General features: G+C 35.1%; 1 protein-coding gene across 8 annotated transcripts in view; it reads right to left on the bottom strand.

The window, feature by feature from the left end:
- Nucleotides 1-15,241, bottom strand: part of GULP1 (GULP PTB domain containing engulfment adaptor 1) — a 260,159-nt gene that overhangs the window by 30,668 nt on the left and 214,250 nt on the right. For all 8 annotated transcript variants that reach the window (XM_047773038.1, XM_047773043.1, XM_047773040.1 and 5 more), the window contains 2 exons: nt 13,120-13,218; nt 10,474-10,611 (listed from right to left, as the gene is read on the bottom strand). In XM_047773038.1, coding sequence (XP_047628994.1) covers nt 10,474-10,611; nt 13,120-13,218 — 237 coding nt within the window. The remainder of the gene's footprint in view (nt 1-10,473; nt 10,612-13,119; nt 13,219-15,241) is intronic.

Below are 15,241 nucleotides of genomic sequence, written 5' to 3'. Positions count from 1 at the left end.
TAACAAATCCGACTAGGAACCATGAGGTTGCCGGTTCGATCCCTGGCCTTGCTCAGTGGGTTAAGGATCCAGCATTGCCGTGAGCTGTGGTGTAGGTTGCAGACACGGCTCAGATCCCACGTTACTGTGGCTCTGGCATAGGCTGGGGCTACAGCTCTGGTTAGAGCTCTAGCCTGGGAACCTCCATATGCCGTGGGAAGTGGCCCTAGAAAAGGCAAAATAAATAAATAAATAAATAAAATATACTAACTAAATGAAAATGAGTTCATTGTGTCCTCTTAATAGGACAATGTGTTTTCCTCAAATACCCAAGCTGTACAGAGAATCATTTAAATGGTAACACCATAGATTCATCACTATAACATGTGACTTCATTAGTAATTATTTTTTACAATTATAACTTTTTAAAAGCCATATTCCCTTTTTAGGGTATGACAGGTCTTTTTGATTAAGACAGCATTTAGCTCCCTAGTAAATATTCATCATGTATTATCTCACTTTGTTCTCATAAAGACTATAAGGTGGGGATTATTATTACCCCCACAATACTTATGCAACTGCAATTCTTTGAGGTTGTATAACTTGATTAAAGTCTTAGAGAACCTGGATTCAAATCCATAATATCTGACTCTGTAAACCTCACACTTCTTGGGGGGAGGGAATAAAATTTATATACAATGAAATGTACAGATCATAATTGTACAATCAGATGTGTTTTGATAAATGTGTGTACCTATATAACCACTGCATCATTAAAGAAATAGAATATTTCTATCACCCTTGAAAGTTCTCTTATGGCTACTTCTAGTCAAATCACATTTCTTATGGATAATCATCCCTCTAATTTCTATTGCCATGGGTCAATTTTGCCTGTCCTTTAATCTATAAAATGGGCAATAAAATATATATTCTTTTGTGTCTGTCTTCTTTTGGAGTTTCTCAAATGTTACATGAATCATTTGTTTTATTGCTGATTACTTTCCATCCAGTGTATATACCACAAATGATTTTTTCCATTTGTCTACTGAGGGACATTTGTGATGTTTTCAGTTCTTAGTTATAAATAAAACTGTTACAAATACAAATATTCTTATAAAAATTTTTGTGGACATATGTTTTCATATGTCTGGGTAAATACCTACCCTAAGACGGGTCTATGTTTAACATTATAAAATACTGCCAAACTGTTTTCCAAAGTATTTGTATCATTTTTCCATTCCCTCCTATAGTAAGAGATCTCTACTTGCTCTGCATTCTCACCAACATCAAATATGGACATTTTTTAATTTGGTCATTTTACGGCATGAGTAAAACACAATGTGTTTTCAATTTGGATTCCCCTGTAGAAGACAGTCTCCTGCCCATTTTTTATCAGTTTTTTTTTGTCCTTTTATTATTGATATTTAAGTTTGTTTCATTTTGTTGTTTTAAGTTTGTTTCATTTTGTTTCCTAGCATAAGGAACCAAACTAGGAGTCAAATTGGAGTTGTAGCTATCAGCCTACACCACAGCAATGCCAAATCTAAGCCATGTCTGCAAACTATACCACAATTCACAGAAACACTGGATCCTTAACCCACCGAGCAAGGCCAGGGATTGAACCCACATCCTCATGGGTACTAGTCGAGTTTGTTACAGTTGAACCACAATGGGAACTCTGATATTTAGTTCTTCATATATTCTGGATACAAATTCTTTTTCAGATGTATGTATGTGACTTGCCATTTCACTTTGTAATATAGATTGTAGGATAACAGAAAAAAATTGGTGGGGGGTTAAAAGTGCCATTGTACAAACTCTTTTCTCTGTTATGTTTAGTACTTTTGGGGTCATTTCCAAGAAGTCATTGCCTACTCAAAGTTCATAGAGGGAAAGTTTTATAGCAGACTATAAAAGCTTCTACTTTTATATCAGACTATAAAATTGAAGTTTTATAGTCTGATATAAAAGCTTCTACTTTATATCTATGATTCATCTCAAATTATTTTTATGTAGCATACATAGGGGTTAATTTTTTTTTAGCTGTGCTCACAGCATGTGAAAGTTCCCAGGCCAGGGATCAAACCTGTGCCACAACAGTGACCTAAGCCACTGCAGTGACAATGCCAGATCCTTAACGCACTGAACCACATGGGAACTCTGGTAGGGGTTAATTTTTAATTATTTTTTCATATATTTAGCTAGTTGTTCCAATACCATTTGTCAGAGACTTTCTCCATTGAATTGTCTTGTCACATTTGTCGAAAAATCAATTGACAATGTATTTGTGGGTATTTCAGGCCTCTACAGTAATGTTCACTTATTATTTATCTATCATTACATCAGTACCACCGATTCTGATAAGAGTTTCTTTAAAGTATTTTGTGAGGTCAGATAGAATGTGTTTTCCCGCTTTGGTCTTTCCTTTCAAGGTTTAATTTTGCTATTGTGTGGTTTTATATACTAAAAACTACTTTTCAACTTCTATTAAAAATCCCATTGTGATTTTGACAATTACCATATTGAAATACAGATCAATTTGGTGGAATTGATCACTTAACTAAACTAAATCTTCCATTAATATAGTTTCTCTCTCCCATTTTTTTTTTAGGTTTTCTTTAGTTTCTACAATGTTTTATAGATTTCAGCATGTCTTCTTTTAAAAATACTAATTATTTCATATTTGTTGATGCTATAGTAAATAGATTTTTCTTTTTTCTAGTAGGCAGAAACAATTTTTGCATGATAGCCATGAATTCTGTGACTAAATTTGCTTCATAGTTATAATGATTTATAGATTTCACAGGACTATTTTCACAGACTATTCCCCAGCTAAGATATCTACTACCATACTAAATAGAGATGGTGAGAATAAACAACCTTGCCCTGTTCCCAGTCTTAGGGAAAAGCATATAATAATTCACCACTAATTCTGATGTCAGTCACCTGCAGGGTTTTTAAAGTCCTTATTGAAATAAAAAAAACACTCCTTGTGTCCCTAGGATACTGTGAATTTTATCATCAATTGGATTGAATTTTGTCTAGTGCTTTTTCTGCATCTGTGAGATGATTTTTTATAGAACTTACCATTGAAACTATCTGGATCTGATATTTATTTGACAAGAGATTTTTTTTTTTTTTGTCTTTTGTCCTTTTAGGGCCGGACCTGCGGCATGTAGAGATTCCCAGGCTAGGGGTCTAATCAGAGCTGTTGCTGCCGGCCTACGCCAGAGCCATAGCAACATGAGATCCGAGCCACATCTGCAACCTATACCACAGCCCACAGCAACGCCAGATCTTTAACCCACTGAGTGAGGCCAGGGATCAAACCCGCAACCTCATGGTTCTTAGATTCGTTTCCACTGCGCCACAACAGGAACTCCAAAAGATTTTTTTTTTTAATTTTTTGCTTTCTAGGGCCTCACCTCAGCATATGGAAGTTCCCAGGATAGGGGTCAAATCAGAGCTACAGCTGCTGTTCTACGCCACAGCCACAGCAATGCAGGATCTGAGCTGTGGTCTGTGACCTACACCACAGCTCATGACAACACCAGATCCCCGACCCACTGAGTGAAGCCAGGGTTTGAACTAGCATCCTCATGGATACTAGTCAGATTCAGATTCATTTCCATTGTGCCACAATGGAAACTCCAAGAGATTTTTTAAAAAATATATTTTATTACATGTATATTCAGATTTGTTATTCAGTTTCAGTAACATCAGTTTTCAAATATTCATCAATTTCTCCTTGCCAAATTTAATTAATAATAACTATAAAGATGTAGGATCTGTACTTATTTATAATCCATGCTTTTATTTTTAATATTGGTAATTTGTGCTTTCTCTCATTTTTGTCTTTGAGCTGTTATTTATTTATTTATTTATTTATTTATTTATGTATTTAATTCATTTATTTAATGGCCACAGCATATGGAATTTCCCAGACTAGGGGTCAAATTAGAGCTGCAGCTATAGCCCTAGGCCACGGCCATGGCAAAACCAAATCAGAGCCTCATCTGCAACCTACACTGCAGCTTGCAATGCTGAATCCTTAACCCACTGAATGAGGCCAGGGATCAAACCCACATCCTCATGGCCATTATGTCTGAATCTTAATATGCTGAGCCACAACAGGAACTCCTGATCTTCGTTTTTAGAGAACTGTTAATTTTATCATCCTCATCGAAGAATCAACTCTTGGCTTTATTAATTTTTATAATTTGCCTGTTTGCAACATCACTCATTGTCCTTTTTCTTATTTTTGACCTTTTATTTTGTTTTTATATTATTCTTATTCTAACTCCTTAAGGTCAAGGGTATGATGATTACTTTTAACCTTTTTTGTCTTTCCTCATAGAAACATTTAAAGCTATAAATACTTCTCCAAGCACTGCTTTAATGTCTTTCACAAATTTTGATACATTGTGTTTTGTTGCTACTGAGATAAAAATAATTTAATTCCTCTTATGACTTTTCTTTGAGCTGTTGTTACATAAAGTGTATTTAAACATAAAACACTTTCATAATTTGTGGTCAGAGAACATACTCTGTGATATTTTCAGTTTTGGAATTTGAAGTCTTGCAATATGGTCCAGTATATATCTTTGAAAACATTCCATATGTACTCCCAAGGAAAGTATGTTGTTGTTTGGGATAATGATGTTCTATACATACACATCAACTGTATCAAAATGGGGAATAATTTTTTTTCATTTTTTTGTAACTTTACTGATTTATTTCTATTCTTTCAAGTGCTAAGAATGGCTTCAAAATCTATAACTATGGGTCATTGTTTATTTCTTCCTCTAACTTAGATATTTTTCTTGCTGCTTAATTTCTTAAAAAGCAGCGCTACTGAAATGGAATTCATTGGTCCTTTAATCATTGTGAGCTGTTTCTCTTAATGTCTGATAATATTCCTTGCCTTGGTCATGTTTTTGACATGAGTATAGCCACACCAACTTTCATACTTACTGTTCACATGGCATATTTTTTCTTTTTCTTTTCTTTTTTTGCTTTTTTAGGGCTTCACCTGCAACATATAGAAGTTCTCAGGCTAAGGGTGGAGTCACTGCTGCAGCTGCAGGTCTATGCCACAGGCACAGCAACGCAGGATCCAAGCCACATCTGCGACCTATACTACAGCTCATGGCAACACCGGTTCCCTCGCCAACTGAGCAAGGCCAAGGATCAAACCCACATCCTAGATACTAGTCAGGCTCATTTATTTCCACTGAGCCACAATGGGAACTCCTGGAATATTTTTTTTTCAATATTCTGTTTTTCAACTATATTTGTCTTTATATTTAAAGTATGTATCTTCTAGAGAGCAAACAGTTGTACATTTAAAATTTTTTTCTGGGAGTTCCCGTCATGGCTCAGTGGTTAACAAATCCAACAAGGAACCATGAGGTTGAGGGTTCGATCCCTGGCCTTGCTCAGTAGGTTAAGGATCTGGCGTTGCCATGAGGTGTATGTTGCAGACATGGCTCGGATCCCGCGTTGCTGTGGCTCTGGGTAGGCTGGCATCTACAGGTCCGATTCGGCCCCTAGCCTAGAAACCTCCATATGCCGCAGGAGCGGCCTTAGAAAGGGCAAAAAGACAAAAAAAAAAAAATTCTGATAATCTCAGTCTTCGATTGGTGTATTCAGTCTTTTAGTCTTTTTACATTTACCTTGTAACTGTATTCTATTTCTTTATCTTCTATTTGGTCCATCTATTTTTATGTTTCTTTTCATTTCCTGTCTTCTTTTAGTTTCATTAAAAAAAATTGTTTTCCATTTTACTTTCTCTATAGACTTTTAGCTATATACATTTGAATTATTTTTTAGTGGATTGCTCTAGTGATTAAAAGTTAAGAGTCTAAGGAGTTCCCATCGTTGCTCAGTGGAAACAGATCTGACTAGTACCCATGAGGACACAAGTTCAATCCCTGGCCTCAATCAGTGGGTTAAGGATCTGGTGTTGCCGTGAGCTGTGTTGTAAGTTGCAGAGGCAGCTCAGATTCCGAGGTTGCTGTGGCTGTGGTATAGGCCAGCAGTTGTAGCTCTGATTCAACCCCTAGCCTGGGGACCTCCATATGCCATGGGTGTGGTCCTAAAAAGACAAAAGACAAAAAAAAAGTTGAGTCTACTTAGAGTTAACATGGTATCATTTTACATAAATAATAACAACCCTTAAGTTAGCAGAGTCTACTTAGAGTTAATACAGTATCTTTTTACATAAATAATAACAACCTTGAAATAGTATACATTTTTAAGTCTCACAGTATACCTCCTTTGTGCTATTATTGTCATTATTAACATCATTATACAACATTATGATACAACACTACAATTTTTTGCTTTAAAACAGTTCTGTTTTAAAGGATGGAGGGACATAGGAGTTCCCATCGTGGCGCAGTGGTTAATGAATCCGACTAGGAACCATGAGGTTGCGGGTTCAATCCCTGGCCTTGTTCAGTGGGTTAAGGATCTGGCATTGCCGTGAGCTGTGGTGTAGGTTGCAGATGCGGCTCGGATCCCAAGTTGCTGTGGCTCTGGCATAGGCCAGTGGCTACAGCTCTGATTTAACCCCTAGGCTAGGAACCTCCATATGCCATGGGAGCAGCCCTAGGAAAGGCAAAAGACGAAAGAAAAAAAAAAGAATAAGGAATACATAATAAATGCAGAGGTTTTAGCCTGTGCTTTTTTTTTTCTTTATCTTTTTTGTACAAGTGAATTTCCTTTTTGTGTCATTTCTCTTTGGGTTAAAGAACTTCCTTTAGCATACCCTGAAGCACAGTTCTGCTAGTGAGAAATCACTCCAATTTAATTTATCTCAAAATATTTTAAGTTAAAATTTGAAAGACATCTTCAATGGGTATAAAATTCTGTTATGACATCATTTTACTTTATTCATGTTAAAGATATTGTTATATTCTCCTCTGGCCTCTACTGATTATTCTTTTGATATATGGAGGTCTTTAGTGAAATCCTCTGTTTCATTCCTGACATTGGTAACTTGTGTCTTTTTTTTTTCTTTCCCAATCTTAACTAAAAATTATTTACTTTTACAATCTTTCAAAGAACCAGCTCTTTGTTTTGATTTTCTTGGTTCTGTTTTCAATTTCATTAATTTCTGTTATCTTTCTTATTTCCTTCCTTCTGCTTATTTTGATTTAATTTGACAATCTGTTCTCTGAGTGCATGGGATGGGAACTTAGATTACTGATTTGAGACTTTCTGCTTTCAAATATATTAACTTCGTTGTTATAAATTTCTCTTTCGGAACCGTTTTAGCTATATTACACAAATATTGATATGTTATATTTCATTTTTATACAGTTCAAGCATTTAATTTTTTTATTTTTAGATTTCTATTTGACAAACGGGTATTTACAAATATGATGTACTTTTTGATATATGGAAAAACAAAATTTCCAAGTTTTTGAAGACATTCCTATTATTTTCTGTTACTGATTTTTAGATTGACTTTTGTTGTCAGAGAACATATGCTTTGTAATTTCAACTCTTTTAAACTTTTGAGATTTGTTTTACAGCCCAGGATACAGCCTTTTTTGGTACGTGTTCCTTTGGCAATGGAAAACAATGTACATTCTGCTGTTGTTAAATGAAGTTCTCTTTAGTTGCTAATTAGATCCCATTAGTTGATGATGTTGTTGGGTAATTCTATATTCTTGATGATTTCCTGTCTAGTTGTTCTACTAATTTTAAGGAAAGTGGTGGTTAAATATCCAATTATAATTGGCTATTTGTCAATTTACATTTTATACCATTTCAGTTGTATCAGTTTTTGGTTCATTTATAATTTGGTCATACAAGTTTGGGATTGCTATGTCTTCTTGGTGGGAAGTACTACTGAAGGGATAAATATAATGAATAAATAGGACAAGGTCCCTGGAACAGGTCACATTTATGGTTGCAATATAGCATGACTGGATGAATGTCACAATGGCAATCTAAGGTCTTAAATTTTAATCCTGATTCTATTATTACCTTGCTTTGTAACTTTGGGAAAGGCACTCAAACCTCTCTGGACTTTGTTTCTTAAAATAAGAGGAAAGGGTTGTGCCAATTGGGCCATAATTTACTTTGCTGTTTTAATTTTCAATAACTATATAAAAAGAAAATTGGAGAGGATGGCATTTAAAAAATTTTACATACATATCAAATAAATTTTATAGGTGTGGACACTGGTATAATTAGAGCCAATAAAACTTTGAGGTGGAAATGACATAATGAAACTTTGAGGAAACATGTCCTCCTTAAGCTAATGAAAGTGATGTCCCCTTCTAGCTGGAGAGATTATCTTGGATCCTTGCTTTTCAAAGTTCAGACTTCCACCTAGCTAAAGCAGAATCACTTGGTAAACTTGCTAAATGAGGATTTCCTGAGTTCTAGCCCCAGTTGATATGAACTTATTTTTTGAAGTGGGAACCAATGAGCTGTATTTTAAAAGGTTCTCCTCATAATATGCACATTAATGGCTGTGAGCCACTGTTGTAGGTGTCAAGAAAATATTTTCGACCTTTAAGAAAAAAGAAAGCTAATATGCTATATCCAGAGACAAAAATGGGTCAAATAATTGAAATTGTGGAAATCAGTTACAAACAATTATGACCAGGAAAAAATAAACTTTATACTTTGAAAACAATATAACTACATGGGAATTCTGGCACTTTTATATTTTAAATAATCATGTAACAAATTTGGATGGAGATCAAGAAAGATAAAACATGTGATAAAAAGCTATAAGAAGACCAGTATTTATAATGGACTTGGTTTATGAGTATTTGACAGGAGCCCAAGGAAGTTTATTTCTATGTGTAAGACAAGAAAGAAAGACAACTGAATTTACTGTGTTATAAGTGGTAAAAGATTAAAATATCCTACACGTAGAAGATATTTGGCCAATATCAACCTGAGTCTTTTTAATCACAGAGAAAACATCTGCAAGCTGTCATAGTTAAGAAGCAACTGGAACATTAAATACAATGCATTCATTCAATAAGATAAATTTAAAAATCAACTTTTTTTTTGTCTTTTTTAGGGCAGCACCTGTGGCATATGAAGGTTCCCAGGCTAGGGGTCAAATTGGAGGTGTAGCTGCTGGCCTACACCACAGCCCAGCAACCTCAGAATCTGAGCTGCCTCTGCGACCTACACCACAGCTCACAGCAATGCGGAATCCTTAACCCACTGAGTGAGGCCAGGGATCAAACCTGCAACCTCATGGTTTCTAGTTGGATTCATTTCTGCTGCGCCATGATGGGAACTCCAAAAACTGACTTTTTAAACTTCATATAAAGTTCCGTCTTGTTCACAAAATATTGTCTTATATGGATAAACATATTTTTCTGAGGCAAGTTTCAAAATGTTCATCAAACTCTTAGAATGTATTATGATGTCAAGTAGCTTAGCACATTAGTTTAACATTTTAGAGAACTGTAGTTTAAATAATACAGATAATAACTTGCTCTACCTTTGTAAATTTGTCCACATAGTGTTTTCTTTAAGGAAAAAAATTCATTGAGAACCTATTATCCACCTGATGTAGGAGTTAACATGAACAAATCAAAAAGTATTTATTCTCCAGAAGCTCCTGAATACTGAAACCACAGAAATAAATTACATAATGCTGATAATATTAGTCCCTGCTATTTTTGGCAGTATGAAGAATGAGCAAATAAAGTTTCTTCCTGTTGAAGGCAATCATGTTGTTGAGGTTAGATGTTCTTCTTCAAGTAAAGCCATCAATGGCTGTAATGTGTGCTTCAAATTCACTTCCTTTGTTTTATAACAGGACCCTAGACTAAGTTATGATTAGCATTCTCTTATGCTTATAGTCAAGATTTGGGTTTTCCTTAGGATCCCAGATGATTAAAAAGCTGTTACAGAATTTAGCTTTGGACCTCCTTAATTGTTCTTACTTTAGAGTACATTCATAAGCTCACACACATGAACTCAAATAGGCACATACACAAGCACATACAATTCTATCACCTTTCATTATATTAAGTTTACTGAATAATGAAAATCAAGATCCAGATTTTCAAAGTATTAAAGTTTTTTGAGGAGCCATACAGATTTCATTTCCTGGAGTTTAAAATATTTATTTTCATCTGATCCATCACACTCCGGGGGGGGGGAACTCTGCTCATTATTATACTTTTGCATTCTATGCATATTACTAAACTGTACTTGAGTTTAAAACTCCGAATAAATTAAATGATTATAACATAAATAAATGTATAACATAAGAGGCATGACGTTCTAAGAAAAAATATTTGCATGCAAGCTTGCGCCCATGAACATGAGAATTCAGTTAGGAATCAAATCCTAAAACATATTCTCATGACAGGATGAATCTATTAGTGTAGTTAAGTATTTGCAGACTTTATTCACTTCCAAATACTTTACTAATGCCGGAAACAAGACAATTCCCGGCTTGTAAAACAGAACAAACCACCCTAAAACATCTGGCATACTTACACACTTTTCACTGTCAAATACATAGCACAAATGTTTATTTGACTCAGAATCTTTGCATATGAAAGTGAATATTCTCTTGTCAGTTTTATCATCTGCACAAAATGATATTCTGTGAAGCTGGCAATTGTGTTGAACTTCCTGTGAACACAGACGAAAATAAACATAGTTGAAGAGACTTTTTTTCATTTTCTGAAATACCAGCTGTGTTAATAATTTACAATTTATGAAACATTACCTATCATATTTTGGTTTTATAATTATATACACCTCAAACTTTAACAAATATGTAATGGAGATAAACCTCCTGACTCAGGATTAAACTAAGTCATTTCAATAGCAGTTAGAAAAACACAAGGGAAAAAAGGATCAGAGGTTCATGGGCTTCCTGAGCTACAAGGGAGCTACAGAAACCATTACTTTAAACTGTGCAACTTTACTTAGGAGGATATTGAGGTCTAGAGAGATTAAAATACTTCCACAAGGTTACAGAATTAGAAGAATGCTTTTTAACCAAAATACTTTTCATTTTATTTTACTGCTGCAAATAAACATTCCTGTGTAAAACATAACATCATCTGTACACAATTTTATATGAAACATAACTACACAGTACATATCTTCATGGTAACATATATATATATATACTACTGAAACTCTTCTGTCTAAGGAAGATCATGCTTGCAACTTCTGTAATATTTCCATTGGAGCAGTGAATGGAGGTCTACACATCCAGCATCCAAATGACTGAATCAACCTTGTTAATTAGTACAAAAATAAATATTGCATGTATATATACATATATATATACATATATATATGTATATATACATAAAACTACAGCTAGCATGTCACTGAATCTTTCCAAGTTCAAGGTTTGATGTGTCATTTGTAGGACTAGGATTGTTTTTCTTTTTCATTCGTTGCTACACTTTTGGCTGAATTGTCTCTCTGTAGTTTATGGCTTCCTCAGCCTACTGTTCTTTAGTAACTACCATTTACCTAATGAATTCATCTCAGCAGACACACCGTTCAGTAGATAATTCCTCATTTGCAACTGCCCTGTTTCCTGGCAAACTATATATATATATAAAACTATATATTTAGTTTCCTTTCACCATGACTTCTTTTGTCTGCTTTCAGCCATCTTGGCAATAGTAATCGTGGGATAACCATAACCAAAGTGAAGTCTCCAACTCTTTAATTATTATTTAATATCGAGTATAGAGAATGGGAGGAAGTTAGAACAGCTATGGTTTCTGCTGAAGTCTTGCCCTTTGGACTGCAGATGCCTATCTTCTTGCTGTGTCCTCACATTGCTTTTCCTCTGTGCTCACAAATCCCTGGTGTCTCTTTCTCTTATTGTAAGGACAGTAGCCTTACTGGATTAAGGCCCAATTAAGACATCATTTAACTTTAATTACCCTACAGGATCTATCTCCAAATATAGTCACATTGCTGATTAGACTTAAACATAGGAATTTTAGGTGAAAAAAATTTACATTCACAACATATTAGTACATATTAATAAATATGAATCTAGAATAGATTATATTTTCAATTTTTTTTCTCATTGGATCTGTAGGAGGAAAAGCTCTTAAATACAGGAACTTTAATTTTATACAGTGTTATAGGCTGAATTATGTTTCTCTCAAACATATATGGTAAAGCCTTAATTCCCCTTGCCTGAGAATGTGACTGTATTTGGAGATAAGGCTTGAAAGAGGTGATTAAGTTAAAATAAGATCTTCAGGTGGTTTCTGATCCAACCTGACTTGTGTCCTTAAAAGAAGAGGAAATTGGACACACAAAGAGACCCTAAGGGTGTGTGCACACAGACAACCACGTTAAGAGGCAGCAGATGGGCTGCCATTTGCAAGCCTGCTTCTGTCAACTTAATCTTGGATTTCCAAGAGTTCCCGTCGTGGCTCGGTGGTTAACAAATCCGACTAGGAACCATGAGGTTGCGGGTTCAGTCCCTGCCCTTGCTCAGTGGGTTAAGGATCCAGCGTTGCCGTGAGCTGTGGTGTAGGTTGCAGGCATGGCTCAGATCCCACGTTGCTGTGGCTCTGGCATAGGCCAGTGGCTACAGCTCTGATTAGACCCCCTAGCCTGGGAACCTCCATATGCTGCACGGGGAGCAGCCCTAGAAAAGGCAAAAAGACCAAAAAAAAAAAAATCTTGGATTTCCAGCCTCCAGGACTGTCAAATAAACTTCTGTTATTTGACCCAGCAGGTCTGTGGTATTTTATTATGGAGATAAACCAATAGATATTGACTATGTCTACAGGCAATAAGGGTCAGTCCAGGACTTTTTGATGAACAACATACAGATTTTGTCTTCTTTCACACTCAGTGAAGCACACTTACATGCATTTCCTTCACAGCACATGAATACAAAATTCTTAAATATCAGACCAAATAACATTGAATCTACCTAATATAAATTTTGATATCTCAAACAGACTGAAGAACAAGCCACTCAGACCTTTTTTGCCCTATAAATCCTATGGAGTTTTATTAAAGTCTAGTTAACCGAGAACTAAAGAGTTTTAACTGATAACAAATTTTAAGTATTCATTAAAATAAGAATGTAATTGCAATTAATTAAAGATTAGAGTGCTTCCAATGTTCAAAAATAAGCCTTACCTTTGTTTTGGGTTCTAAAATTTTTACTCCATAAATTGATATTTGCAACTCAACTTTAGGAATTTTCTGGCCTTCAGATTTCTTGATATGTCTTGCAAACTACAAATGAAAATTTATTCACAAAATAATAATTCCATTTCTAAGTAAAATGACCACAAATATATATTTGGAGTTTGTATTCAATGTTGAACTTTCATTAAGTTAATTATCACCCATTATAAAGTGTTTTTAGAAACCCCACACAGCCCCTAAATATTTAGAAATCAGAGTAATCTTCCATTACTGTAATTAAAATCATATTAATTTCCAATAACTTTAAAAACATTTTTAATGCATTTCTTCCATGATATTTAAAAAACTATATTCATACCAAACAGAAAATGAAAACTCTTTGTGGGAAAATAAGCAGAGATCAAGAAGCAGAGATTTCTCTCTGGATCTTTTGTTTGCCATAACTTCAGAGAACTTTAAGTCCACCAGTATTGGATATGTCATCTTTGCCATTTTTAAATACTTACCTTGTTTGGTGTACTCTCCTACCCAATCAAATCAATGAGTGAAAAGAGACAGACTACTATCTTCAAACTGAAGCTAGGAACTGAAGTAGTTTTCCCAGCTAAAAGACTCAGAACAAGACTCAGCCTAGAAGTAGAAATATAGTAGGTTTCTCAAAGACAAACTTTTTCAGTGCTTTCATAGTAGTATTTATTGTTTCTTCTTATTGAGTTAGTAGGTATATATAAATGCATGTTAGGTTCTGCTATAAAATCAAAAAGGAGAGTTTCCGTTGTGGCTCAGTGGTAACAAATCTGACTAGTATCCTTGAGGTAGCGTTTCGATCTCTGGCCTCGCTCAGCGGGTTAAGAATTCGGCATTGCTGTGAGCTGTGGTGCAGGTTGCAAATGCAGCTTGGATCTGGCGTTGCTGTGGCTGTGGCATAGCCTGGCAGCTGCAGCTCTGATTTGACCCCTAGCCTGGGAATTTCCATATGCTGCGAGTTCGGTCCTAAAAAGCAAAACAAACAAACAAAAAAAATCAAAAAGAAAATCAGAATACTCATGCACTTAGTGGATGGAGTTTCTTCCTTTCTCTCTCAGCACTGTCAGATTTAGTGGTAGAAAAATTACAGAAGCTCAGTTAAATATGAATATTAAACAATGACTATTTTTAAAAATCTTTATTTTAGAATACACATATACACTCCACACACACACACACACACACACACTTATATATAACATATATATGCTATTTAGTATAAGTATGTCCCATGCAATACTTGGGACACAGTTATACCAAAAAAATCATTCATTGTTTATCTGAAATTCAAAGTTTACCAAGTGTCTTAGTTTTATTTGGCAGTGCTACTCTCTCCCCACTTTCCTTCTTTCCGTCCTCCCCTGCCTACCTCTTTTTTTTTTCAAGAAACAGAAAAAAAACATTGGAAAATAATTTTATTCATTCTCCCCTTGTGAGGGCTTCAAAAGTTAGTTTCTAGTATAAAATTTTTCAGCATATGGCTCACCCTAACTTGATTCAAAATAGACTATACGTAAGGCAGGGTGGGGTTTCAGTCTTCTTTTGTGTGTCATATTTATTGCATTGTGCATTTCTTTCTAATTCAGGCCAGATGTGAATACACATGGTATAGTTCAGTCCCAGAGCAGAGAGTGGCTAAAGGCCTCTTTCTCTCTTCATGGCTTTGCACTGCATGGAGAATAATGTACTTAATGCATATAAGAATGCCTTGAAGTGTCTGCCTTGTTAGCCAAGGCAGAGAGGGGAAGGGGGGGGTCGGGGGGTGGTTCTATTTCTTTTATTTCATTTTGGATGGTATAATTTTTCAGCTTGCTGTCTGTCCTGTTCTATAAATACAGACAGCTTTTTTTCTTGGTCTTCAGCAGTCTTACATTTTGCACATAAATTTGACTAATTCATGCCAGAGGAATTTTCTTTTTCTTTTGTCTTTAAGAAACTATGTTTTGCTTCAGTAAAGATCTTTAAAAATTATCCCAGCTCCCTCCCAAAGAAAGTGGATTAATTTGTTTCTTTTCCCTTCATAATCTTCTTCCTGTATTGGTATAATCAAAACAATTTGCGGGTTTTCACATATGGAGTCTGA

Source organism: Phacochoerus africanus, chromosome 3, assembly GCF_016906955.1.
Source record: "Phacochoerus africanus isolate WHEZ1 chromosome 3, ROS_Pafr_v1, whole genome shotgun sequence".
In the NCBI taxonomy this organism is placed as follows: domain Eukaryota; kingdom Metazoa; phylum Chordata; class Mammalia; order Artiodactyla; family Suidae; genus Phacochoerus; species Phacochoerus africanus.
Note: the sequence above shows the minus strand (reverse complement) of the source record. Positions and strands in the feature narration are given on the sequence as shown.